This window comes from Micromonas commoda, chromosome 16, assembly GCF_000090985.2.
Source record: "Micromonas commoda chromosome 16, complete sequence".
Classification (NCBI taxonomy): Eukaryota; Viridiplantae; Chlorophyta; class Mamiellophyceae; order Mamiellales; family Mamiellaceae; genus Micromonas; species Micromonas commoda.
In genome coordinates, this window is record NC_013053.1 from 270,656 (window position 1) to 294,932 (window position 24,277).

Below are 24,277 nucleotides of genomic sequence, written 5' to 3' on the forward strand. Positions count from 1 at the left end.
GAGATTCCCGGGGGCATTATCGGAGGAGGCGAGCGCCACCATGGCCAAGGGGGAGGCGCCGCCGTCGCCGCGGGCGTCGCACGGAAGCCGCGACGAGAACTTCGACGATCCTCCCAGCCCGTGGACCGCCGCCGCGCGCGCATCCGACCCGGCGTTCGACCGACCCGCGCCCCCCCGCTCCCCACGGAATCGTCGACACGGGTACGAGGAGACCAAGGCGAGGTGGAGCGCGCCACCGCCGGACACCGCCGAGGGGGGACTCGCGCCGTCGGTGGTGCGGGGGGTGGAGGCGGAATGGAGAGAGCGGTACGACGAGCTGCGGGGGATGCTCGAGCGGAAAACCGACGAGCTCGAGCTCGCCACCAGGCATCTCATGGTGCGCACCCTCGGAACCCACCCCGACGATTGATTCCGGGACGATTCGGGGACAATTCAACAATCGCGTCCTCGCCGCGAGACCCAACGCGACTCACCCGCCCGCCCCCATCCCCCGCCCGCCCCATCAGACGACGAAGGAGGAGAGCGCGCTGATGCTCGAGAAGCTCGCCGCCGCCGACGGCCTCTCGCACGCCTCCGCCCGCGCGCCGCCCCCGGCGGCCAGGATCCAGGAGCTCGTCGACCGCGTCAGAGTCGCAGAGGCGGCGGCGCAGCAGCAGCAGGCGCGCGCGGTGCGCGCCGAGCGCGAGCGCGACGACGCGTCGCGTCGCCTGGAGGACGCGAGCCGCGCGACGTGGGAGTCGGACGCCGGGCGGCTCGCGACGGACCTCGCCGCCGCGAACGCGGAACACGCGCACCGCGTAGACGAGTTGCAGACGCGATGGAAGGCGAGGCTGGACGAGGAGACGGCTCGAGCGCGCCGCGACGCCGAGGCGGAGCGCGACGTCGCGCTGGCGAAGTGCGGGGAAGCGGCGGCGGACGCGGCGCGCGCGGACGCGGCGACGAGGGAGTGCGCGAGGCTGGAGGATGAGAAGGCGTCGCTCGAGTGCGCCGTTCGCGAGTTGGCGAATCTGAATTCCAAGCTCGCGGCTCGAGTGGCGGCGAACGCTGTGGGCGCGTTGGACGCTCGGGCCGTCGGTCTCGACTTCAGTTCGCTCGTGCCCAAGCTCGGGGCGGGGCCCGGGAAGGAAAAGGCGGGGAAAGGGAAGAAGGGTGGGAAGGTGCGGCGCGACGGGTCGAGGGGGGGATCGAGGTCGTCTTCCCGGGATCCCTCCCCGCCGCCGCCGCCGGTCGAGGCGGAGGAGCGTCCCGCGTCCGCGCGGCGGGGCGTCGTCGCGATGACGATGACGCCGCCGCCGACGATGACGACGACGGGCTCGAACCTTCCCCTCGGGGGCGGTCGACGAGGTTGGAACCCCGGCGGTATCCCCCCGAGGCCGATACCGGACCCTCCGCCTCCCCCTCCGCCCGGCCTGCCCCCGCCGCCGTCGTCCGCCGGCCGCCGCCGCGCGGGCGCCCACCTCGAAGCCGTCGCCGCTCCCCTCCCCGCCGCCGCCGCCGTTCGAAGGGAGCTGTTCCGGCCGAGGGCTAAGATCCCGAGCCGTCCGGCGAGGGGATCGGTGGGCACCAGCGTGAGCCGTGCGGCTGGCGGGTACGACTACGCGCCGGCGCGGGTTTTCGGTAAGAGGGTCGGGGAGGAGACGCCGAGGCACGTGCGTCAGGCGAGGGACGCGGCGAGGCGCGCGGCGGCGTCGCTGCGACACGCGATGGGGGGAGGGACGCACGGTCGCGGTCGCGGCGGAGGAGGTCCGCCGTCCCGATTCGTCCCGGAATACTTGGAAGATGACGCTGGCGGTTCGAGGGCGCTCGCGTCGGCCAATCGTCCAACGTCCGCTGCGGACTCGCCGTCCGGCAGGGTCGGCATGCAGCTCAGAGACGAGTTCGAGGCGTTGAGGTGCGAGTACGGCGAGCTCCTGGACGCGGCGGCGAAGGGTAAGAACGTGGCCGACTTGAGCTCGAAGATCGAGTCGGTGATTTTCAAGTTGGAGCGGAAATCGGCCATCATCGCCAGGCTCCATCGGTCGAACCACGACGGGTTGTGAGACGTAGCGTGCTCGTGTATCAAGGGTCTCGCGCGTGCGTGTGTGTGTGAGAATACGTGTCCATGTACAAAACCGCGCCCGCGCGCGATCACCGCGCGGCGGCGACGTCCGACGCGCCCCGCGGGTGCGACGTGCATTCGAAAACACCAGCCGGCAACGACGCCGCGGCTTTCGCGCTGAAGCACGCGCTGGGCACCGCCGCGCTCTTGCACCACCGGCACGGGAGCGCGCACGACGCCTCGTCCGTGTGCGCCGCGCACCCCTTGATCGGCGCGGGCGCGCCGTCGATCGTCGCGGTATCCTCCGCCAGGCGCCGGCGTCTGAGGAGAGGAGCCGCGTCCAGACCCGTGATTCGCCCAACCCCGGACCTCGCGTGTCGAGCCCTGGCGTCCGCCTCGTCGATGGGATACGGCCCACGGTTCGCCCTGACGCGGTCCGCGTACGTCGGGTGGTCCGCGCGCGCGAACCCCGCCAGCGCGAGGAGCGCCAGCGCGAGGAGGAGCGCCAGCGTCGAGCAGGGGCGCATCTCGAAGTGACGACGACTCTTTTAAAACGAGAGCCTCGACCCGCCCGGGAAACGTCACACCTTCGCGGCGTCGACATGCGCGCGGCGCAGCTCCTCCGCGCCGTCCGTCCCCGCACGATCGATCCCCGTCGAGCTCGCGTCCTGGCGGCATCCTCGAGCGCCGACGCGACGTCCGCTTCCGCGGCCATGAGGACCTCCTCGTCGTCCTCCTCGGCGAACGCGCACAGGTTCGGACCGATCGACATCCCGGACTCGCAGGTCTTCTGCGAGACGCCGCTCTCGCTCGGGCTCGTGAACCTCAAGCCGGTGGTCCCCGGGCACGTCCTGATAATCTCGCGTAGGGTCGTCGCGCGGTTCGCGGACCTCACCCCGGAGGAGACGACGGACCTGTGGTCCCTCGCCAAGAGGGTCGGGACGTGCATCGAGCCTCATTTCGGCGCGACGTCGCTCACGTACGCCATACAGGACGGGCCCGCGGCGGGGCAGACGGTGCCGCACGTCCACGTCCACGTGCTCCCCCGGAAACCCGGAGACTTCGAGAACAACGACGAGGTGTACGAGCGCATAGAGGAGAGCGGAGAGGCGGTGGGGGAGCGGGAGAGGGCGTTCATGGGGAAGGAGGTGATCCGAGAGCAGCCGGCGAAGGGCGAGAGGCTCGATCTGGACGCGGAACGGGTGGTGCGCACGGCGAACGAGATGGCGCAAGAGGCGCGGGAGCTCCGCGCGCTGCTCGACGCGTCGAGGGGAACGTGAAGAGCGTCGCGGTCGTACGTACACTCGCATCAATAACCAAACGCTATCGATAACCAAACTCTCAGTTGAGCATGGACTCGAGGTCGATGTCCCCGGGGTTGAGCTTCCTCGCGCCCAGCTTCATCGGCGCCGGCTTGTTCCCGCGCTGCACCCCGCGCGTCGCGCCCCCGAGGCTCACGTGTCCGCCGACCGTCCTCGTCGCGAGCGTCGGCCTCGTCGGCCTCGCCGCCGCCGCCGCCGCCGCCGAAGCGCCAAAACCGGACCCGCTCGTAGCCGCCGCCACGCCGCTGAACAACGCGTCGTCGTCGTCGTCGTCCATGTCCCCCCACCCGTCGCCGCTGGACGCCGCCGCCGTGCCCCCGTTGGCGACGACGGCCGCGGGCGTCGGACGCGTCGAGAGCTTGGCCAGCCTCCGCCGCGCGTCGTTTTCCGCCTCGAGGTCGAGGTCGTCGTCCATGTCGCCCCACCCGTCGCCGTCGTCGTCAATCTCGCGCGCGTCCAACCTCGTCGACCCGTCATACGCGCCGCCTCGACCCTGGATACCTTGCCCTCCTCCTCCTCCTCCTCCTCCTCCTCCTCCTGGAGGACCTCCCTTTGCTGGCGTCGTCCCGGGCGTCGACGTGGGCGTGTACGCCTCGCCGTAGAGCCTCGGCGGCGGCGCGTCAGACCCAAACGATTTGGCCGACATGTCGATCCCGCGCGCCGCCGCCTCCTCCTCTGGCCGCCTCGCACGGCCCGCGAGGGCGTCCTCGTCCACGGGCGGTCCCCCGCCCACGCGTTTCGCCGCGGCGCTGACCGCCCACGCCAGCGCGCCGCCCATGCCGCCGCTTTTGTTACCGGCGTTGGCCTTGGACGCCGCCTTCTCCGCGTCGTTCTTGTGCGCCGCCGCCGCGTTCTCCGCGCCTTGCTCGTCGACCCTGACGCTGAACCGCTTCAGTAGGTCGGTGAACATGTCCAGGCACCGGAACGCGCACTCGCGAACCTCTCGTTCCGGGTCGACGGTGAGCGGCGCAACCGCGGGTAGCACCCTCTGCGCCGCCTCGCCAGGTTCGTAAAAATCCACGGTGGAGCACAGCGCCATCAGCCCAGCCTTTCGGGCCGGGGGGAACTGGTCCCGTAACGCCCTGGTGAACGCGTTGAGCAGCACGCGCTTCGCCGTGGCCTCGGCGAGGTACCGCGCGATGTTGCCGAGGAGGATGGTGGTGTTGGCGCGGATGGGAGGTTCCGGGTCAACCTGCAGCTTGGACAGGTACTTGAGCAGGTTACCGTGCGTTCGCTGCGTCAGTTTGGGCGCCAGCACCAGCGTCGCCTTGAGCGTGAGCTCCCGAACGAACGGGTCCTCGTCCGTGAACGAGCTGGACATCGCCGGGAAGATCGTCTCGTCTGCGAGTTTATTCGGCAGGTGTTTGGCGAATCGCGAGAGGTTCTCCATGAGCGCCACTCGGACCAACTTGTCCGACGCGTTCGCCGTCTCCTTGGCGAAGAGCTTGACGATCGTGGGCGTCACCTTGGATGCAAAGTCGTCGTCGGAGAGGCCCTCCGCGGCGTGCAGCATCGGCGACACCGCGAGCGCCGGCGCGCTTCCAAACACGAGCGCCTCGCCGATGTGCGGCAAGATCTTTCGCTGCACCGGAGCCTTGGCGAGGGACTCCATGACCCTCGGCAGGTGCCGGAAGAACTGCTCCTTCTCGATGGAATCCTTGAGCGTGAGGTTGTCCAGGAACGTGATCGTCTCCACGAGCTTGTTGGAGAAGAGGCTGGAGTTCTCGACGAGTTTCTTTGGGTTGTACCTGCGCTCGGGCGCCGTCGCGAGGAGCCTCTGGTAATCCTTCAGGAGAACCTGCGGGATGTGGTCCACCTCCCGGAGCTGATCGGTCCGCGAGATCGCGCCGCCCCGGTACACCTCCTGGATCAAGCACCCCAGCCCCCACGCGTCAATCGCCCAAGGGGGTCCGCCGGGGATCCCCGCCCAGTCCCCGCGCCGGTACTCCTCCGGCTTGTACTGATCGGGGACGGAGAAGGCGGCGTGCACGAGGGGCGCGGGTCCGTGCGTGCCCCGCCCGATGGCTGCGTGCTCGGACAGGAGGTCGAGGCCCGCGAGCTTCCAGTCGAGCCTGTCGGTGACCACGACCGTTGACATGCTCACGCCACCGTGCACCAGAGCGCAGTCGTTGGCCAGGAAGGACACCGCCGTGGCCACCTGCCGTATGCCGAGCGCGTAGTACTCGTCGCGCTGGGACGTGGAGGTTGGCAGATCCTTGAGGTGCTCCTCGAGGGGCATGACGGACTCGGTGACGACGTAGATGGTCAGCTTGTCGCCCTCCTCCACCTCGAGCGAGTCCTTGAGCATCAGGATGTTCGGATGTCTCGTGGTCTTGAGCCGCTTGGCGCCGTTCCTCGCCACCTCCACGCGGACCCTCTCCTTGTGGACGTCGTTGCACACAAACTTGAACACGCTCGCGGGAGAGCCGTCCTCCTTGCTGGTGGCCCTGTAGTGCGTCCAGCCGCCCGCGGCGCGCGGGTAGGCCTCGCCGAGGTCGTAGTTGAGCCTCGGGCCGGACGCGCCAAAGAGGTTACCGACGGAACCGAGGTTCACGCCGAAGTTGCCGAACATCGACATGGCTCCTCGTGGGCGCGCTGCGGGGCGCGGCCTCAAATGGTTTTTGGCGATCGATCGGCAACGGTGGCGGTCGTTCGGATTTCGTCTTGGGGTCGGGCACAAACCGGGTCCTAAAAGTTAAAAACGCACATTTACAAGTACATTCCATTCACGCCGCGAGCCGCAGTCGACCCGACTTGTGATCCCACTTGATGAACGACATCAGCGTCTCGGACCTCTTCTTATCCGCGGCGTCCGACTCGCCACGATCGTCCCCCGTCGCGTTCGACCGAACGCGAGGTCGCCACTTGGCGCCCGCGATGAGCACGCCCACGAGCGCGTCCCAAGGCGCGTCGGGCTTGAAGTTTCGAAGCGTCCCCCGAATCACCCCGGGTCCGTGAAATTCCAGCCGCCTGGCGAGAATCTCGTGCGCGGCGGCGGCGCCCCACCTAGTCGGGAAGTGGTACGCGAAGTGGTGCAGCCGACCCTTCTTGTCGAGGATCTTCGCCTCGTACTTGCCCTCCTTCCCGTCCACTCGGTCGAAACCGGAGTATCGCGGGTACAGCTGATGGAACTGCCGGACGACGAGCGACGAGCCCGGGTCGTCGAGGCGAAGCAAACCCATCGCGAGCGCCCACGTCTCGTCTGACACCGACCGCTCCTTGTCCGAGTCGTTCGCCAGGATCAACAGCAGCTCCTCGAACGTCAACCCCGCGTCTAGATGGTTCTCGTCGAGTAACACGTCAAACGTCTCGCCCCAGTGCGGAACGGACTCGTGAAATCCCGTCACCACGCCTCGCGTCGGTCCGTCATCGCCCTCCCAGATGGACTCCTTCTCCACCGCGAGGCCCACGAGTCGCATGCACGGGCTGTGCGCGGGTTGGCGCGGGTTCCTCGGGGGGAGGGGCGCCACCTTCCTCGCGAATTTCGCGGGCATCTGACGCTTGCCGTTGTACGGCGACGGTTCCTCCTCCGACGACGACGACGCTTCCTCCTCCTCCTCTTCTTCTTCTCCCTCTTCCTCCTCCTCCTCGGGCGCATCCTCGGCCGCGTCCGCCTTCCTCTTCCGTCCCGCCGCCGCTCTCTTCGCCCCGCTCTTTTCGCCCTTTTTCGTTGCCCCTTCGACGGGACCTTCGCCGGACCCGCTCGGGCCCGTCCACGCCGCGCCCGCGATGAGCACCCCGACGAGCCGGTCCCACGACACGTCCGACGCGAAGTTCCTCGTCGTGCCCGCCGCGCACCTGGGGCCGTAGTATTCGAGCCTCCTGGCGAGGAGATCGTGCGCCGCGGCGGCGCCCCATCTCGTCGGGAAATGGAACGCGAAGTGGTGCTCGCGCCCGGCGGAGTCTCGCACCCGGGCCTGGTAGCAGTCCGTGCCGTCCTCGTGCACCAAGTCTTCGACGCCGACGAACGGGGCGTACCGCGAAACACCCGCGAAGCCGTGCTCGTTCTCTACGTCGTTCTCTTTGTCGTCGCGCTCGATGCGGCGGTAGTTGGCCACCTGATACTCGGGGTACCTGAGCTGCATGAGGTGCGCGCCAGGGTCCACGACTCCTCGGCGACCGCCTTTCGCTTGTCCTTGTCGTCGGCGAGGATGAGCAGGAGCTCCTCCGGGGTCATGCCCGCGTCGAGGCCCTCGGTGTCGAGCATCACGTCGTAGGTCTCGCCCCAGAGCTTGTCCTTGTCGCGGTGTCCGACGACGGCGCCGAGGTTGAACCCCGAGCGGCGCTTCGCGACGAACTTTTGCGCCACCTTCATGCCGACGAGCGCCTTTCCCGGGCCGAACGCCGTGGCAGGCGGGGCGACCCTCGGCGCGCTCTTACGCGCCACGCGCTGCTGCTGCGGCTTCGGGGGCATTTTTGATTTTCTCCCAGATCTCTCTCTCCTCCATGAGGGCTGCCGTGAGCGGCCGGGGCACGTCCTCGGCGCAGGGTTCGGGGCGGCTTCGTCTCGTCCCTCACGCCCGCGGTTGTGGTCGGGGCGCGATGCGCCGGGCCGAGACGGTCGAGCGCTCACCCGCGAGATGACGCCCGATTCGCAGCTGATGGTTGTATCATATTTTCGCGCGGGAGCGGGCTGAACGTCGGCAGCTCGCAGCGCGCACGAGGATGGCTTCCGTCTGTTGGTTGCGGCGAGTCAAAAATAACCCACGGTCAGTTTGAATCTCGCGATGGGCAAGGGAGGCGCCATCAACCGAAGAAAGGACCGGGGCAAGAAGAAGGCCGCGGCCCCAAAGGCCGAAGAGCCGCTCGACTGGGTTCAGTGCACCGGATGCGACAAATGGCGCCGGATACCCGCGTCCATCGTCGAGAAGTTGGGCGAGGAGGACGAATGGTTCTGCAAGGAGAACCCGGACAAGGCCATGGCTTCGTGCGACGCCCCCGAGGAGGCTTACGACGACGAGGATCCCGCGGACGCCGCGCCGATGGAGGTCGATGATTCCTCGCTCGGATGGGTCGCGTGCGACGCGTGCCAAAAGTGGCGCAGGATCCCCGCGTCCATCGTCGACGCCCTCGGCGAACAGGACAAGTGGTTCTGCAAGGACAACCCCGACAAAAACACGGCTTCCTGCGACGCCCCGGAGGAGGCTTACGAGGACGACGCCGCGGACCCGGCGGAGACCGAGCCCATGGAGACCGAGCCAACGCCCTCGCGGGTACACGCGGCCGACCCCGCGCCGGCGAAGACCCCGGCCGCGGTCACGTTCGCGCCCGACACCGCGCCCGCGCCCGCGCCATCCCCTCCGAATCTCGACCTCGCGCCCCACCAACCAGCCCCGTCGGCTCCTCCGGCGACGGGCGAGCCCAAGCCCGAGACGCCCGTCCCGATCGACGAGACGCTTCAGGGCTCCGCGTACGGCGACTCCACGGGCTGGCGCAGGCCCCCGCTGTCGCGATGCACCCCCGAGGACTTCATGCTCGACTTTATGAGGTTCACCGACTCGCAGGGCGACGACTGGGAAGTCGTGTGGGACATCCTCGACAACTCGCTCCGGCGAAGCGGCCGACCGATGGACGCGCTGGGTTTCTACAAGGAGATCTGCTGGCGCGGCGGGTTCGTCAACCGCGAGTCCGCCAAGAAGCGCATCAAGATGCCCGACGTGTTCAAGCAGCTCCACAACCACTACGTCAACCACACCTACACCGACATCGGCAACAACCTTTTAAACACGTACGAGCGATACTTTTGGGCGTACGAACGAGCGCACCCGGAGGACGTCTCCAACCAGCGATGCGTGACGTGCGAGCAGGACAGGGTGGAGAAACCCGGGCAGATGCTCCGGTGCGACGGGTGCGGGGATTGGCACCACGCCGAGTGCGCCGCGTTCGACCCGACCGACTCGGGCATCGTCCGCGGCGTCGTGGAGATTGTCACGTCATTCGTGTGCGTGCGATGCCGCGACGCCGCGAGGAAAGACCCGAAGAGGCTCATCGCGTTCGAGTCCGAGCGCGTGACGCGGGAGGACCTGGAGGATCGCATGAAGCACCGCGCGGAGGAAAACTTCACGCGGCACCTCGCCATGCAGCGCCGCAGGGGCAGGCGGTACGACCCGAGTTTCGTCCGGCCCACCCGCGACCCCGACGCGTTGGCGAATAAAACAACCGGAAAGTACGACGACAAACCCATCGGAACGTGGGCGGCGGCGAAGAACTACGTGCCCCCGAAGAACCACGAGGCGGTGCCCGATCGAACAACAGCGAAGAAGAGCGAGGAGGATGGGGAACGACGACCGAACCTGTTGGACGACGGGTGGGTCCCCGCCACCGCGGAGGGTCGCGCCGTCTTCGGCTTGGGTTCCGACGTCGGCGCCGCCATCGAGTCGGCGGCGAGGGACGCGATCGCCAAGGAGGCTGCCGCGGTGCGCGCGGCGCGGCTCGCCAAGGAACCGGAGCCGTGGGTCGCCGGCCGCGCGGAGGCGGAGTGGACGGGGGATCCAAAGCCGGACATGACCACCGTCGGCGAGTGGCTGGCGGCGCAGGGGAAACTCCACGTCTCGGATCCCGCGGCGACGCTCGTGTTGAACCGGAACCTTACCCCCGCGCAGGTGGACGCGATGAGAGCCGCGGGGGATGCGGCGTTTAAGGAGGCGAGCGCAAAGTTCGGCGCGTCCACCGCGGCGGCGACCGCGGCGAAGGAGCAGCCGCCGCCGGAGCCGCACCCCCAGGAGACGTTCCAGAAAGTCGCCGGTCCACTCATCACCCACATCGTCGACGGGGTCAAGACGACGCTACCCGCCGACGAGTTTCGGGCGCGACGCGACGGAACCGCGCCGACGCCGCCCGCCAGGTTGCACGACCCGGACGCGAAGTACCCCGGCAAGGTTCTGAACGACGGGATGGTCCAGATCGCGGGTCCCATCTGGGGGTACGGCTTCAACGCCGCCGAGGCTAACGCGATGGCGGCGCAGCTGCACAAGACGGGGGACGTGAACTCGAAGGAGGTTGCGGAGCGCGGCGCGCCGGCGATCGCGATCGGGATCCCGATCAAGCCGATGCCGGCGGACTACGGCAAAGAGAAGGGAGGGGAAGGCGAGATAATGGAGGAGGAGGAGGAGGAGGAGGAGGCAAAGGCGTCGGAGGAGCCGGCGGGGCCGGCGCCGGCGGGGCCGGCGCAGTGAACACCTTTCGACGAATGACGAACACCTTTCACGACACCCGCGGGTACCTCCTCAGCGCTTCTCGCATGTGATTTTCCAGCCCCTCCAGCGTGCTCTTCGTCCCCTTCTGCGCCAGTTCCCGCTGCGCCGCCACCCTCGGGTGCTCCAGCTCCGGCACGTCGTCCAACTCCAGATCGTCCAGGGCCCTCCGGATAACCTCCGGGAATTTACAAGGCGACGCTGTGGCCAGGACGATAACCTTACGACCTCCCACCTCGGGATCGTGCGCCCGCGCCCGCGCCGCCGCCACCGCCGCCACCGACGTGTGCGGGCACACGAGGTAACGACCCGCATCGGGCGGACGCGCGCTCGACCCGTAGAACGTCCCGATCGTTGCCAGCGTCGCGTCGTCGTCCACCGAGGCGGACCAAAAAATCTCACGCAAATGTTCCAACGCGGCGTTCGGTATCCGAGCCTCCCCTGTCGACGCGTACGTGTCCTGCGTGGCCCTCAGCGCGGCGGCGTCCTCGCCGAGCGCGAAGTACATCGTCCTCCAGAAGTTGTACGGGACGACGATGTCGATCGCTGAGGAGACGGTGTTGATCAGCGGTCGTCGGCGCCAGACGCCGGTGGCAAAGACGTCGTGCACCGCGCCGTTGGAGTTTGTCGCGGCGATGAGTCGCGCGATCGGCAGCCCCGCGCGTCTGGCCACGTACCCGGCGAAGAGGTTACCGAACGCCCCGCACGGCACCGCGAACGCGACGCGCTCCCCCGCGGCGAGCCCGTCGGGTCCGACCGCGGCGAGATAGGCCCAGAAGTAGTGCACCGTCTGGCACGCGACTCGGCCCCAGTTGACGCTGTTGACGCTCCCGAGGCCGCACTCCTCACGCAGGGACTCGTCCGCGAAGAGTTTGGCGACGATGGCGTCGAGGTCGTCGCCGCCGTCGGCGCATCCGCCGACGCCGACGGCGTGCACGTTGGGCTCGTCGATGGTGGTCATCTGCCGCTCCTGGGTGTCCGAGATGAACCCGCCGGTCGGGTATAGGACCCACGCGTGAACGCGATCGCGGCCGATGGCGGCGTGCGCGGCGGCCGGGCCGGTGTCTCCCGTCGTCGCCACGAGCACGTTGCGTCGCTCGTTCCGCCGGCGCAGGAAGTGGTCGGTGAGGGAGATGAGGAACCCCATGGCGACATCCTTGAACGACATCGTGGGGCCGTGAAACAGCTCGAGGACGAGCATATCCGGCGTCTTTGCCAGCGGCGCGACGTCCGGGTGGTCGAACGCGGCGAACGACTCGTCCAGCAGCCGCCTCAGGTCGCTCGGGTCGACGTCCGACGGCTCGATGAACAGCGAGAGCACCTCGAACGCTAGCTGCGGGAAGGTCAGTCCGGACCACGATCGCAACGTGTCGGGTTCCACGACGGGGATGCGCTCGGGGACGTACAGCCCGCCGTCGGGGGCGAAACCGTTCAGGATGACATCCTCGAGGCTCGCGTACTTGAAGCCGCGCGTGCTGACGTACCTCATGACGCCCCGAGACGCGTCCGTGCTCCGGCTCTCCTTTCACGCGCCTGGCGAAGATTTGGCGCGAAGCGACGCAGTTGGCGCCCTTTCCCCGACTTGGCGAGCAGGGGAGACAAGATACAAGCGACAAGCGCGGAGTGAAAAAATAGAACTGCGATGTTGTTACACGCGGTCGTGGTGCGACGCGACAACGACCCCGCCGCGAAAAGAAAATACCCGCGCCCGGTCGACGCCCCGTGCTCGCCAGCCGTCCCAGCTAGGCGGCTCGGTCACAGCACAAACCTGCTCAGATCCGTCTTCTGCATGAGCTCGCCGATGGCGCCGTCAACCTCCGGCACGTCGATGACGATCTTCAACGGCCCGATCCCTCCCGTCTCCCTGTACGTCGCCACCTTTTCCGGCGCGTGGAACGACACCTCCTCCACGATCTTCTCGAGCACCGTGTGCAGCCGCCTGGCGCCGATGTTGTCGACGGTGCGGTTCACCTCGGCGGAGAGGTTCGCGATGTGTCGAACCGCCTCGTCGGTGAAGCTCAGCTCGACCCCTTCCGTCTCGAGCAGCGCCCTCTGCTGCTTCAGGACGTTCGCCTCGGGTTCCGTCAATATGCGGAGCAAGTCGTCCGCGGTCAGGCCCTTGAGCTCAACCTTGATGGGCAGGCGGCCCTGGAGCTCGGCGAGCATGTCGCTGGGCTTGCACTGGTGAAACGCGCCCGACGCTATGAAGAGAATCTGGTCGGTGTTGACGTTGCCGTGCTTCGTGGCGACGACGCTGCCCTCGATGATGGGCAGCAGGTCGCGCTGGACCCCCTCCGACGACGCGTCCGCGCCGTGCCTGTGGTCCGAGGACGAGACGATCTTGTCAATTTCGTCGAGGAACACGATGCCGTCGTTCTCAACCGCTTTGAGCGCCTCCTTGACCACGACGTCGGAGTTGATGAGACGCTCGTACTCCATCTCCTCGATCAGAGGGCGGCACTCGCGAACCGTCATGCGCTTCTTGGTCATCCTCGCGCCCCGGCCGCCGAGACGCCCGCCCGGTATGAGCTTCTCCAGCTGGATCACCACACGCTCCGGCGTCATCTGATTGGAACCGCCGAGCTCCATCCCCTTACCCTCGCCGCCGCCCTCGGGGAGCTCGAGCTCGATCACGCGGTGGTCCAGGGCGCCGTCGCGGTACATCTGCAGAAAAGCGTCGCGCGTCACGTCCCCGCTCGTCTCGCCGCACATGAAGTCCACGATCTTGTTCTCCACAACCTCGTTAACCTCCTTCTCGAATCGCTGTCGCAGCTTGGTCTTCGTGATGTGCATCGCGTTGTCGACCAGATCCTTGATGATCTGGTCGACGTCGCGGCCGTGGAAGCCCACCTCGGTGAACTTGGTCGCCTCGACCTTGACGAAGGGCGAGTCGGTGATCTTGGCGAGTCGCCTCGCGATCTCCGTCTTGCCGCAGCCGGTGGGCCCGATCATGAGGATGTTCTTGGGCACGATCTCGTCTCGAAGGGACGGGTCGACGCGGTGCCTGCGCCAGCGGTTGCGCAGCGCCACCGCGCACGCGCGCTTGGCGTCAGCCTGCCCGACGATGAATCGGTCGAGGAGTTCGACAGTCTTCGACGGGGTGAGGCCGTCGGTTCCCTCCAGAGCCTCCTTGAATTGCTCCGTGAGGGTCTTCGCCTTGACCGTGGGTCCTCCCGGTGGGGGCGTCGCGACGGGGGGCTTCTTGGGAGGCGGCGGCGGCTTGACGGGCGCGGGGGGATCGATGGGCGCGACCTCCGCGAGGAGCGGCGCGGACATGGACGCGAGCGTCCTGCGTGCGACTGCGGCGGCGTCGGTGAACCCGCGCGGACCCTCGTCGCAATTGTTAGGTCGAATCGCGCGGTGCAGAAGGGCGCGCGGGAGGATCTGGTCGCCCCCGGGGGCGCAGCCGCGCGAGGCGGCGAGCGCGGCTTGCGCGGCGCGCCTGGACGCGCCACGCAGCGTCGGCGCGATGGACATCACGTTGAGCTCCGAACCCTCTTCGCCCGTGCTGAGGCGCGGCGCGGGGTTGTGTGACGACAGTGACGTGGGATTTCGCGGGAAGCGGCCAAGCGGATCAGCCTGCCTGCGCCCGAGTGCGATGGAATGGATCTTCCCCTTCACTCGGCCGCGGCGCTCGAGGTGGTTGATGACGTCGAGCCGATGAGACGAAGGGCCGGAGAAGGATTATCCGAGTCTATCACGACGGGAGCCGGCGACGGCGACACGACGCGGTGGAGGAGGCGCGCGATCCTGGACGGGCTGAGGAGGGTAGCAGTCTTCGTCGCGCTTTTCCTCGTCGTGGAGTTCCTTCGCAGATGGCACGCGAACGAGGCGATGACCGCGTGGGCCGAGTCGGGGAGCGGGAAGGAGAAAATCCCTTGAGACGCATCGGACGATGCACGCTAGATTGAACGCCGTATTAGCCGTTTTAGCCATCGTAACTCACACCGTAGCCCCCACGCCGATCCCCCGTCCGCGTCGCTCGCTTCAAGTCTCATCAGTTTCGTCCCGAAACAGAACCGACCCCGCGCCAGTCCCTGCGTCCAATCACACAACAGATCTCGCGCCGATGAGGACGACACGCGGCGCGCTGAGGATCCTCACGGCGGCGCTCCTCGTCGCCGCCGTCCGCTGCGGGTCCATCGACGCGGGATCGCGGGTACTCCCGCGCGGCGCGAACCCCGCCGACGCGGAGAGGTACGCCGCGCACGACGGATCCTCCGCCTTTGTCTGCGACGGTGGCGCCACGACGATCGACCGATCGCGCGTGAACGACGACTACTGCGACTGCGACGACGGCGCGGACGAGCCCGGTGCGTCACGTCCCCGAACCCAAAACCCCCTAAACCCCGACGCACAACCCCAAACCCGCCGCCGTCGTTGACGCGTCACCACCATCCCCCACCCGACAGGCACGTCCGCGTGCGCCAACGGCGAGTTTCACTGCCGCAACCGAGGGCACCGATCGATCTCGCTCCCGTCGTCCCGCGTCAACGACGGCGTGTGCGACTGCTGCGACGGCACCGACGAGCACGACGGGGGCGCGCGTTGCCCGAACACGTGCCTGGCGGCGGGGGCGTCGAGGCGCGACGAGATCCGCGCCAGGGTGAGCAGCGCCCGGGGGGGCGTGGACGCGAGGAGGAAGATCCTCGAGGGCGCGCCGGCGCTGAGACGGCGGTGGCAGGACGAATCCGTCAAGCTGGAGAAGGACGTCGCCGCTCAGAGGGAGATCGTGCGCGACGCGAGCGTCGCCAAGGAAGCCGCGGAGGCGGAGGAGAAGAAGGCGACGGAGGCGGAGGATCGCCTGAACAAGCGCGAGGCGAGTAAGAATAAAGGCGACGACGACGCGTCGGGCAACGAAACCGCCGTCGCCGACACAGCTGTCGCCGACGCCGTTCCCACGCCCACCCCAACCTCGACGGAAACCGTGGACGAGTACCCCGTCATCGAGGACGACGCGGTTCCCGAGCTTCAGGCGATCGACGACGTCGCGGATGAACGGGAAGAGTCGGAGGAGGAACGCGGTCGACGAATCGCGCAGCAGTGGATCCACGGAGACAGCGAGTCCACCGGCACGGCACCCTCGGGGCCCAGCTCGCCCGCCGACGTCCCCGACGTTGACCTCACCCCCGAGGAGCGTAAGAGACGCGACATGGACCGGCTCATCGCGGAGGCTGCGAGGAACCAGGCGATGAAGGAAACCGGCGGCGGGATCCCCGCGGGGGCGTACGAAGCGACGTCCGACGAAGTGCCGGATCCGGAACCTGCGACGTCGATGGGGGAGGCGCGCGGGGATGTGCTCGGAGACGAAGACGGCGACGCGGACCTCGAAGGCGACGATGGGGAGGATGGGGAGGATGGGGAGGATGGGGAGGAGGATGGTTCCGGCGGCGGCGGCGGATTTTTCTCGTCGCTCTTCGGCGGCAAGTCCGGCAAGTCTGGTAAGTCCGGCAAGGCTATCCGAGACAGGGCGACGCGCGCCAAGAAAGCCGCGAACGACAAGCGCGACGTTCACGCGCAGGCGCAGCGCACGCTGACGGAGCTCGAGGGGAAACACAAGGACGTGACCAAGCGGCTGAGCACCTTCTTCGGTCCCAACATGGAGCTCGCGCACATGGTGGGCGAGTGTTACAAGCTCACCGTCGAGCAATACGCGTACGAGGTGTGCCCGTTCGGGGATGCCAAACAGGACACCACGAGGCTCGGGACGATGCAACCCGTCGACGTGAAGGACCCGCGGACGATGGTGTTCAACGGCGGCGAGCGGTGCTGGAACGGGCCGGCGCGGTCCATCACGGTGAGCCTCCGGTGCGGCGGCGGCGGCAACAAGCTGGCGGATGTGGAGGAGCCGAGCCGATGCGAGTACGCCGCAAAGCTGTACACCCCCGCGGCGTGCGACCCTGGGGAGGTGGACGCTCTCGAACGGGAGCTCGCGGAGATGGAGGAGGAGGCGAGGGCGGCGATGGGGGCGCCGCACGACGAGCTGTAGTCGCGCGAACGTGCATCCGTCTCACAGACAAACTCGAGTTGACAAGACCACCGCGAGTGTTGGTACCCTACCCTAAAAAATCGTGCCGACGCGCGTCCTTCCCCCGGTCGACTTCCCCCACGGTCGAGCCCCCGCGTCTCAGACGTCGAAGCCTTCATCTCTCAGGCACTGCTTGTGCGCCTCGATGAGGTACTTGCACTTCTCCTCGTCGTGCTCGGGTATGCACGCGTCCCTCGCGTTCTTGGTGATTGGGCACGCGCAGCAGATCTTCTTTGGCTTGGCGTCCGCCACCTTGGAAGCTGAGGCGCCCATGTGCGCGCGCTGTGTCTGAACGCTCCTTTCCTTCGCTGCCGTCGCCGCGAGTAGTGTCGTCTCCAGAAAAGAGCGAGTTGCCGCTGGTGGGCGAGCGCGCGCGTCGGTTCTGACGACGACGGCGCGGGTCGACGTCGAATTTGTAAAGATTTTCGGAGTCGACGTGTTGCAGTTCACGTCACCACGTGAATCAGAGTCTTATGGCGTCGGCCACCGCCAGGCCGCGGCGATGGGTGCGATGGGCGTGGATCGCGGCGGCCGGTTGGCTCGTGGCGATCGTGGCGGTGTTCAGCCCGGTGCGTCGCGTGGCGGGGGGCGGGAGGGAGACGGAGAGGGGGTGGCGTCGCGTCGACGACGGCGGAGAGGCGATGAGGAGGCCGCGGCTCGGTGCCCAAATCGAGACGCGCGAACTCGGCTCGATGGACGCGAAGGTGGCGGCGGTGACGGGCGAGGCGAGCGCGCGTCTCCTCGTCAAGACGCTGGAGACCAACGCCGCGGTCGGTAGGCTGCAGGACGCGCTCTTGAGCGACCTGGAGGCGTCGTCGGAGGTCCTCGAGAGGGTCGCGGAGTTGAGCGAGGCGGTGCCAAACAGGACTTCGGCGGTTCGGCGATTTCGATGACAACGCGAGACCGGCACAGCTTTTGCTAAGCGTTCCTCCCGAGCAGCCCGCTCGCGTCCGCCTCCGCCATCGCCCCCACGTCCTCGTCGTCCTCGTCGTCCGCCGCCATCAGCGCCTCGCCCGCCCCGAGGTCCGCGCCCGTCGGCTCCAGCGCCCACCCGCCCAGCCCGAACGCCCTCGCCCTCGCCGCCGCCAGCGTAACCGTCGCGCCCGAGGCGAAGACACACGCCCAACCCGCCGCGGCAATCTCCGCGCGTATACCCACGCGCGCGGCGTCCACGAACGCCTGCAGCAGCACCAGCGCGCACACCCCCAGGAACCCGTTCGCCCCGAAGAGCAGCGCGTGGTCCGGGGAGGACGCCGGAGCCGAAGACCCTCCGCCCAAACCGTCCCCGCCGCCCCCGCCGCCGCCGCCTTCCTCCGCCAACCCCGACGAACCCTTCGCGCGTTCCCTCGACGCCGCCAGCGCGTCCATCGCCAGCGCCGCCTGTGCGTACACCACCACCGCCCCGCCCTGCGACGCCGCGAGCGCCGCGCAGTAAAACCCCGCGGCGACGGCGACGACGTTCGAAGCGCTCATCGCGAACGCGCAAACGCCGACAAACGCACTCGTCCCAGCGTAAAACCACGGGTCAGACGGGCCAGCCGTGTCCCGGCCCCCAACCCACTCGCTCCCGCCCGCCCACGCCGCCGCCGTCATCGCCAAACGCGCGAAAAACACGACGTACCCGTTGACGTCCGCGTCGCCGTCGATGACGTCGAAGAGGTTGGTGCCGTACCACTCGAGGAACGAAGCGGGCGCCGCGGAGAGGACCCACCACGCGCTCAGCACGATCATGACGCCGCTGCCGTAGCACGCCGACGTCGTCGCGTCGAACGCGTCTCGCGTCGCCTTCGCGAGCGCGTGAAGCTCTTCCCGGAGCGTCCTCGTCGGTCGCGGCGCGTACGTCGTCCGCGTCGGTCGAGCGGTGTACAGGAGCAGGCCCGGGCCTCGGTCGAATGGCGCGCTCGGGAGGAAGCACCCGAGGACGCACCCAGCCGCGACGGAGCCGAGTGAGAACCGGAACAGGGACGCGTACGACGCCCCGGACTCGTACGCGATCTGGCCGAAGAGCGCGGCGAGGGTGTACGACCCGAGGTGCGACGCGCTGATCGCGGCGGTGACAGTTCGGTACCGTCCGCCGGGCCGCGCCGACGGGGGATTTGGATTTGGCATTGACGTTGGCGTTGGATGCGCGTCGCCGTCGTCTTTGCGCGCGACGGCGTAGGCGTACGCGAGCAGGATGGCGTCCGCGGAGCTTCCCGCGGCGAACAGCACCTGCGTGGACTGCATGGCGCCCAGCGACGTGCCCCACACCAGCAGGATCCGCGTCCACAGCTTGCACGTCGCCCCCAAGAGCACGAACGTCTTCAGTCCGATCCGCCTCGAGACGGGACCGGCGACGAGGTAGAAGACGAGCGAGGCGTAGATGGAGACGGGGAAGATGTCGTTGGCGACGGACTCGTTGGTGAAACCCTTGACGTCCGTGAGGTACGGCACTGCGCGGGAGGATTAAGGCCGGGAAAGGTCAGCGTCGGACGGGACGAACGTCTTCATCTCTCTCGGTGGGCACCGCGCGAGGGTTGGTTGGGAAAGTGGCGCACCGATGTGGGGTTCGGACGGCTTGAGGTGCAGCAGGAAGGCGAACGCGCAGACGTGCGCGAGCCTCCACGTGTGCACGCCACCGCCGGCGGCGTCGACGCCCCCGCCTCCCTCCATCCCGGGGGCTCTGTCGCCCCGAGCGGTTGCGGCTCGGGGGGATGTGTGTGAGTGAAGTGCAGCACGAGTTGACGGCAGGTTGGGATGAGTTGGCTTGAATTGCGTGTGCGTAACTATTTGGCATACACGAGTGAGTTCAAACTGGCAATCGTAAACGTATTCTAGCGCGAATCCGTGCGATGACCAGTCATGATCTCCATCTCGACGCGCGATTCGCGATCAGATTCGCGGTCGTGATGAGCCGCCAAAAAAAAAACCCTCGTAGCGAACGTTGCCCACGCGCTCTCGGTTCACAGGACAGCGGCGCAGGTGGTACCTAACCGCGCGCGCGTCGTCGTTCGTCGGTCTTTGGGTGGGAAAGAGACGGAAAGAGACTCGCGAGATGGGCAAGAAGGGAAAGAACGCGCCGGAGGATGCCAACGACCAGCTGGACCGCATCGCCATCGTGTCCGCGGACCGGTGCAGGCCGAAGAAGTGCAAGCAGGAGTGCAAGAAGTCGTGCCCGGTGGTGAAGGTGGGCAAGCTGTGCATCGAGGTGTCGGGCTCGTCGAAGCTCGCGTACATCTCCGAGGACCTGTGCATCGGATGCGGCATCTGCGTCAAGAAGTGCCCGTTCGAGGCTGTGCAGATCATCAACCTGCCCAAGAACCTCGAGAAGGAGACGACGCACCGCTACGGACCCAACGCGTTCAAGCTGCACAGGCTGCCCATGCCCCGCTGCGGGCAGGTCCTCGGCCTCGTGGGTTCCAACGGCACCGGTAAGTCCACCGCGCTCAAGATCCTCTCCGGGAAGCTCAAGCCCAACCTCGGTAAGTTCGCGACGCCACCCGACTGGCAGGAGATCATCCAGTACTTTCGCGGCAGCGAGCTGCAGAATTACCTGACGAGGATCCTGGAGGACGACATCAAGGCCCTCATCAAGCCCCAGTACGTGGACCACATCCCCAAGGCGGTGAAGGGGCAGGTGCTCCAGACCCTGCAGGACAGGGACGACCGCGGCAAGGTGTCCGAGCTCATCGACGAGCTCGACCTCGAGAATGTGTTGGACCGCGACGTCAAGGCGCTCTCCGGCGGCGAGCTGCAGAGGTTCGCCATCGCCGTCGTCGCCGTGCAGGACGCCGACATGTACATGTTCGACGAGCCGTCCTCGTACCTCGACGTCAAGCAGAGGCTCAAGGCGTCGCGGGTCATCCGATCGCTTCTGCACATCGAGAAGTACATCATCGTCGTGGAGCACGACCTCTCCGTCCTCGACTACCTCTCCGACTTCATCTGCTGCCTCTACGGTAAGCCCGGCGCGTACGGCGTGGTGACGATGCCCTTCGGCGTCAGGGAGGGCATCAACATCTTCCTCGCCGGTTTCGTGCCCACCGAGAACCTCCGCTTCCGCGACGACGCGCTCACGTTTAAGGTTGCGGAGACGGCGGATGATTCCCTCGCGGGGGAGACCAAGTTTCTCCGCTTCTCCTACCCGGCGATGGTCAAGACGCAGGGCGACTTCAGGCTCACCGTGGAGGCTGGCGACTTCACCGACACCGAGATTATCGTCCTCCTCGGCGAGAACGGCACCGGTAAGACGACGTTCATCCGTCTCATCGCCGGTCTCATCAAGCCCGACGACGAGGAGATGGAGGACCTGCCCGAGTTTAACGTTTCGTACAAGCCCCAGAAGATCTCGCCCAAGTTCGAGTCCACCGTCCGCGACTTGCTGCACAAGAAGATCAGAGACGCGTACTTACACCCGCAGTTCCAGTCCGACGTCTTGAAGCCCATGAACATCGAGCAGCTCTTCGACAACGAGGTGAAGAACCTCTCGGGCGGTGAGTTGCAGCGCGTCGCGCTCACGCTGTGCATGGGTCAGCCCGCGGATCTGTACCTCATCGACGAGCCGTCCGCGTACCTCGACTCCGAGCAGAGGATCTGGGCGTCGAAGGTGATCAAGCGGTTCATCATCCACAGCAAGAAGACGGCGTTCATCGTCGAGCACGACTTTATCATGGCGACGTACCTGGCGGATAGGGTCGTGGTGTACTCAGGCGAGCCCGCGGTGGAGGCGACGGCGCACCAGCCGTGCGGCTTGCTGGAGGGCATGAACAAGTTTTTGAAGCACCTGGAGATCACGTTCAGGCGGGATCCGTCCAACTACCGTCCGCGCATCAATAAGATGGACTCGGTCAAGGACTCGGAGCAGAAGCTGGCGGGGAACTTTTACTACCTGGACGACTGATCGAGTCGGCGGTCGGCGGGATCTGTACAGGCGGTGGCCCGTGTACCAGTATAGCGATGACGTGTGAGGAGGTTGGGCAGGTGAGGACGATTGACGACGATTTGCGCGTAGCTTCCGAGCCTTTGAATGAAATACAACCGCCGCAGCGACGCGGCGGCGTTACACGACGAAACTCACTCGCGGCGAGACTCACAGCGACGTCGGGTGCTTAGCGCCCTCGGCCAGCATCATGAACAGCTCCTCGTCGCGAATGTGCCCGCGTTCCATCGCCCTCTCCAACGAACTCCGCCCCTTCGCGTCCCTCTCCCCGACCCTCGCGCCCCTGCGAATCAGCAGCTTCGCCACCCCGTCCTGGTCGTTACCCACGGCCACGTGCAGCGGCGTGTCACCCGTGCCCGCGTCTGCGTGGTTGACGTCGGCGCCGTTTTGCACGAGCGCCTCCACCATGGGCTCGTCCCCGCGGAACGCCGCGGCGGCGAGGGGCGGGGTGACGTAGGAGAGGGGTGATGAGTGCGCCCCCTCTCCGTGTGCCCCCTCTCCGACGACGCCGACGCCGACGGGGTTGACCCTCGCGCCCCTCGCGATCGCCTCCATCGCTCGAGCGACGTCGCGGCTTGCGATTGCGTCTGCGAGTTCACCGTCCCAGTACGCGACGCCGCCCCGGTCCGACACCTCCGGGTCGAAGAAAGCCTTGGCGACGTACTTGGCCTTTATGTACGCCGCCTTGGCGTCGAGGCCGTCGTTGGGGCGGGGTTTGGTGGCGAGGTCGTCGGCGTCGCAGGCGGCTCCCTCGAACACCCGGTTGTGCCGCTCGTTCCCCCACCGGGTGAAGAACGCGACGACGGAGGGCTCCCACGCGCGGACGTCGAGGACGCACGACCGAACCTTGGAGACGTGCACGCCGAGCTGCCGGTGAACGCCCGAGCACTGGATGCACACGACGATGCCGAGGTTAAGGGACGCCCAGTCCGGATCCGCCATCCCGCAGTCGGCGCAACGCGAGTTACCGGGAGCCTGGCGAATCTCGGCCAGGGTGACGCGGGTGTCCACCGCGGCGGGGGACCCCAACCTCGACCGCGCGCCGCCTCCGCCACCGCCGTCCCCTCCACCCCGTCCACCCTTCGGGTCGGGCGACACCGGGGTCGATTTGGAGACGTCGCCGCCGATGAACCCGACCCCGGCCGAGCCCGCGACGGCCGCCGACTCGGTCGTCTCGGCGATGCTCGCCACGCTTCCGACGCTGAAGCTCCTCCGGTGGGTGCCCCCCGTCGTCGCCCGGTGAGTCACCGCGTTCCGGTTCGGTCGCGGCGGTTTCGCCGGCGATGCGTTCGCCGACCTTGGGTACTCCGCCACCGACTCGGCGATGACGTGGCTGTTCGACAGCAACCCGGCGATGGCGGTGCTGATGGCCTCCATCCACCGAGCCCTGTCCGCCTGGTTCTCCGCCTGCAGGCAGTACTCCCGCTCGGGGGACACCACCCTGAAGCAGAACCGCATGTTCGGCGAGTCCTCCAGGTCGGGCTTGATCGTCGCCGTCAGCAGCCGAACCGTCTCCTTCGCACCCCCGAACCCGCTCACGTCCTTATCGCGGTAATACGTGAGGTGCCCCAACGCGTCCAGCACGAAGAACCGCCGCTTCCAATCCGCGCGAAGATTAGACGAGCGCTTGAGGAGGTAGCCCTGGTGGAGGATGGCGCCGCCGCTGCCGCCGAAGCTGGACCCGCGCCTGTGGTGCCCGGGGTGGCCCGAACCAACACTAGAGCCCCGGCGATGCGTCGGGCTTCCCGGATCGACGATCGCCGAGCCGCCAAGCCCGACGGAGGTATCCGCCCCCGAATCAATCTGGCCGATCGAACTCGCCCCGCCGCCGCTCGCCCCGCCGCCGTTCGACCCCCCGCCCACCCCGCCCACCCCGTCGCGCGCGCCCGCCATGATCGCCGCGAGCCCCCTGCTCCTGTCCGACGAGAGCGACAGGGCCTCAAAGTCCGACGGAGCGGCTGCGGCTGCGTCTTCCCTCAGCGCGTCCCTGTACGCCGCCGCCGCGGCTCCGAGGTCGATGGCATCCCTCGCCGCGCGTTCCTCGTCATCGTCGCATCGCACCTCCACCTCCCTCACGAACGCGCCGAGTTCCTCGTACGCCCCGTGCACACGTGCGAAGAAAGCCCGGTGCGACTCCACGTTCCTCGCGAGCCGCCGCTTGAACACGACTCGTCTCACCGCGTCGGCGCGTTGGAGCTTGCCCATGAGGTCGAATCGCGCCGTCTCGAACTCGTGCCTCGTGGACGCCAGCTCGTCCTCGGCGGCGCGCAGGTGCTCCTCCTTGGCATCCTTGGTGAGCGCGAGGAACTTGGCGCGCGCGCGCTCGTGATCCGCGTTGGTCCTGTCGAAGCGCCGGCGCGCGTCTGCCACCTCCTGGCACACCGGCCCGTCCGCGATCTTCGCGAGCGGATCGATCAGTTCCGTCTCCACCTCGGACATCAGGTCGCACCTCGCGGCGGCGCACTCGCTCATCGCGCTGAGGAGCCTCTCCAGCACCGACGCCCCCACCGCGTTGCCGAAGGCGTCGTCGATGCTGCCGTAGAGGGAGCGAACGGACTCCTGGAAGTTAACCTCGGAGGCGTAGGCGTCCTCGAGGGCATCCCGGTACGCCCTGCAGTCGCGCGTGAGCCTGGAAGAGCGGTCGCGAAGCACGTCGGCGTCCTGCTCGAGCTCTCTCAGCCGCGCGCGGAGGAACGGGGTGTCCTCCACCCCGTCGAAGAGGCCGCCCGTGAGGGCCATGGCCGCCTTCGCTGTGCGCCTGCCGAGTCACCAACGCCG

The 24,277-nt window shown here is 67.7% G+C and overlaps 14 protein-coding genes across 14 annotated transcripts; 6 read left to right on the forward strand and 8 right to left on the reverse strand.

Annotated features, from left to right (window-relative positions):
• Window positions 1-40: 40 nt before the first annotated feature.
• Window positions 41-2,039, forward strand: MICPUN_64776 (predicted protein; the record flags this gene model as incomplete). Its single annotated transcript, XM_002506655.1, has 2 exons — window positions 41-376; window positions 507-2,039. The coding sequence occupies 2 exons, from the start codon at window positions 41-43 to the stop codon at window positions 2,037-2,039; spliced, it is 1,869 nt and encodes a 622-aa protein (XP_002506701.1).
• An 88-nt stretch (window positions 2,040-2,127) lies between these two features.
• Window positions 2,128-2,565, reverse strand: MICPUN_64777 (predicted protein; the record flags this gene model as incomplete). Its single annotated transcript, XM_002506805.1, has 1 exon — window positions 2,128-2,565. One exon carries the CDS (start codon window positions 2,563-2,565, stop codon window positions 2,128-2,130), a length of 438 nt encoding a protein of 145 aa, XP_002506851.1.
• Window positions 2,566-2,751: 186 nt separating this feature from the next.
• Window positions 2,752-3,318, forward strand: MICPUN_89181 (predicted protein; the record flags this gene model as incomplete). The annotated part of the gene is made up of 2 exons (XM_002506656.1): window positions 2,752-3,150; window positions 3,211-3,318. 2 exons carry the CDS (start codon window positions 2,752-2,754, stop codon window positions 3,316-3,318), a joined length of 507 nt encoding a protein of 168 aa, XP_002506702.1.
• Window positions 3,319-4,251: 933 nt separating this feature from the next.
• MICPUN_89032 (predicted protein) lies at window positions 4,252-5,932 on the reverse strand (the record flags this gene model as incomplete). Its single annotated transcript, XM_002506806.1, has 1 exon — window positions 4,252-5,932. A coding segment is annotated over one exon (1,681 nt), but the record flags the coding sequence as incomplete, so codon positions are not given.
• Window positions 5,933-6,064: 132 nt separating this feature from the next.
• Window positions 6,065-7,476, reverse strand: MICPUN_109633 (predicted protein). The gene has a single exon (XM_002506807.1). The coding sequence runs from the start codon at window positions 7,443-7,445 to the stop codon at window positions 6,087-6,089; it is 1,359 nt and encodes a 452-aa protein (XP_002506853.1). The 5' UTR covers window positions 7,446-7,476; the 3' UTR covers window positions 6,065-6,086.
• Window positions 7,477-8,087: 611 nt separating this feature from the next.
• MICPUN_64780 (predicted protein) lies at window positions 8,088-10,455 on the forward strand (the record flags this gene model as incomplete). Its single annotated transcript, XM_002506657.1, has 2 exons — window positions 8,088-10,358; window positions 10,432-10,455. The coding sequence occupies 2 exons, from the start codon at window positions 8,088-8,090 to the stop codon at window positions 10,453-10,455; spliced, it is 2,295 nt and encodes a 764-aa protein (XP_002506703.1).
• A 258-nt stretch (window positions 10,456-10,713) lies between these two features.
• MICPUN_75572 (predicted protein) lies at window positions 10,714-12,042 on the reverse strand (the record flags this gene model as incomplete). Its single annotated transcript, XM_002506808.1, has 1 exon — window positions 10,714-12,042. A coding segment is annotated over one exon (1,329 nt), but the record flags the coding sequence as incomplete, so codon positions are not given.
• Window positions 12,043-12,308: 266 nt separating this feature from the next.
• Window positions 12,309-13,829, reverse strand: MICPUN_98416 (predicted protein; the record flags this gene model as incomplete). Its single annotated transcript, XM_002506809.1, is given in 2 exon segments — window positions 12,309-13,085; window positions 13,104-13,829. 2 exon segments carry the CDS (start codon window positions 13,827-13,829, stop codon window positions 12,309-12,311), a joined length of 1,503 nt encoding a protein of 500 aa, XP_002506855.1.
• Window positions 13,830-14,156: 327 nt separating this feature from the next.
• On the forward strand, window positions 14,157-14,435 carry MICPUN_64783 (predicted protein; the record flags this gene model as incomplete). Its single annotated transcript, XM_002506658.1, has 1 exon — window positions 14,157-14,435. The coding sequence occupies one exon, from the start codon at window positions 14,157-14,159 to the stop codon at window positions 14,433-14,435; it is 279 nt and encodes a 92-aa protein (XP_002506704.1).
• A 187-nt stretch (window positions 14,436-14,622) lies between these two features.
• Window positions 14,623-16,542, forward strand: MICPUN_89045 (predicted protein; the record flags this gene model as incomplete). Its single annotated transcript, XM_002506659.1, has 3 exons — window positions 14,623-14,866; window positions 14,966-15,669; window positions 16,009-16,542. 3 exons carry the CDS (start codon window positions 14,623-14,625, stop codon window positions 16,540-16,542), a joined length of 1,482 nt encoding a protein of 493 aa, XP_002506705.1.
• A 138-nt stretch (window positions 16,543-16,680) lies between these two features.
• Window positions 16,681-16,854, reverse strand: MICPUN_89165 (predicted protein; the record flags this gene model as incomplete). Its single annotated transcript, XM_002506810.1, has 1 exon — window positions 16,681-16,854. The coding sequence occupies one exon, from the start codon at window positions 16,852-16,854 to the stop codon at window positions 16,681-16,683; it is 174 nt and encodes a 57-aa protein (XP_002506856.1).
• Window positions 16,855-17,499: 645 nt separating this feature from the next.
• On the reverse strand, window positions 17,500-19,233 carry SLC19 (solute carrier family 19; the record flags this gene model as incomplete). The annotated part of the gene is made up of 2 exons (XM_002506811.1): window positions 17,500-19,013; window positions 19,119-19,233. The coding sequence occupies 2 exons, from the start codon at window positions 19,231-19,233 to the stop codon at window positions 17,500-17,502; spliced, it is 1,629 nt and encodes a 542-aa protein (XP_002506857.1).
• A 382-nt stretch (window positions 19,234-19,615) lies between these two features.
• Window positions 19,616-21,460, forward strand: MICPUN_64787 (predicted protein; the record flags this gene model as incomplete). The annotated part of the gene is made up of 1 exon (XM_002506660.1): window positions 19,616-21,460. One exon carries the CDS (start codon window positions 19,616-19,618, stop codon window positions 21,458-21,460), a length of 1,845 nt encoding a protein of 614 aa, XP_002506706.1.
• Window positions 21,461-21,649: 189 nt separating this feature from the next.
• Window positions 21,650-24,238, reverse strand: MICPUN_89004 (predicted protein; the record flags this gene model as incomplete). The annotated part of the gene is made up of 3 exons (XM_002506812.1): window positions 21,650-22,483; window positions 22,700-23,240; window positions 23,451-24,238. The coding sequence occupies 3 exons, from the start codon at window positions 24,236-24,238 to the stop codon at window positions 21,650-21,652; spliced, it is 2,163 nt and encodes a 720-aa protein (XP_002506858.1).
• Window positions 24,239-24,277: the final 39 nt, after the last annotated feature.

Excerpts from the sequence above, each read along its gene's own strand:
- MICPUN_109633 (XM_002506807.1), bottom strand. The coding sequence starts at position 7,445 with ATGCAGCTCAGGTACCCCGAGTATCAGGTGGCCAACTACCGCCGCATC.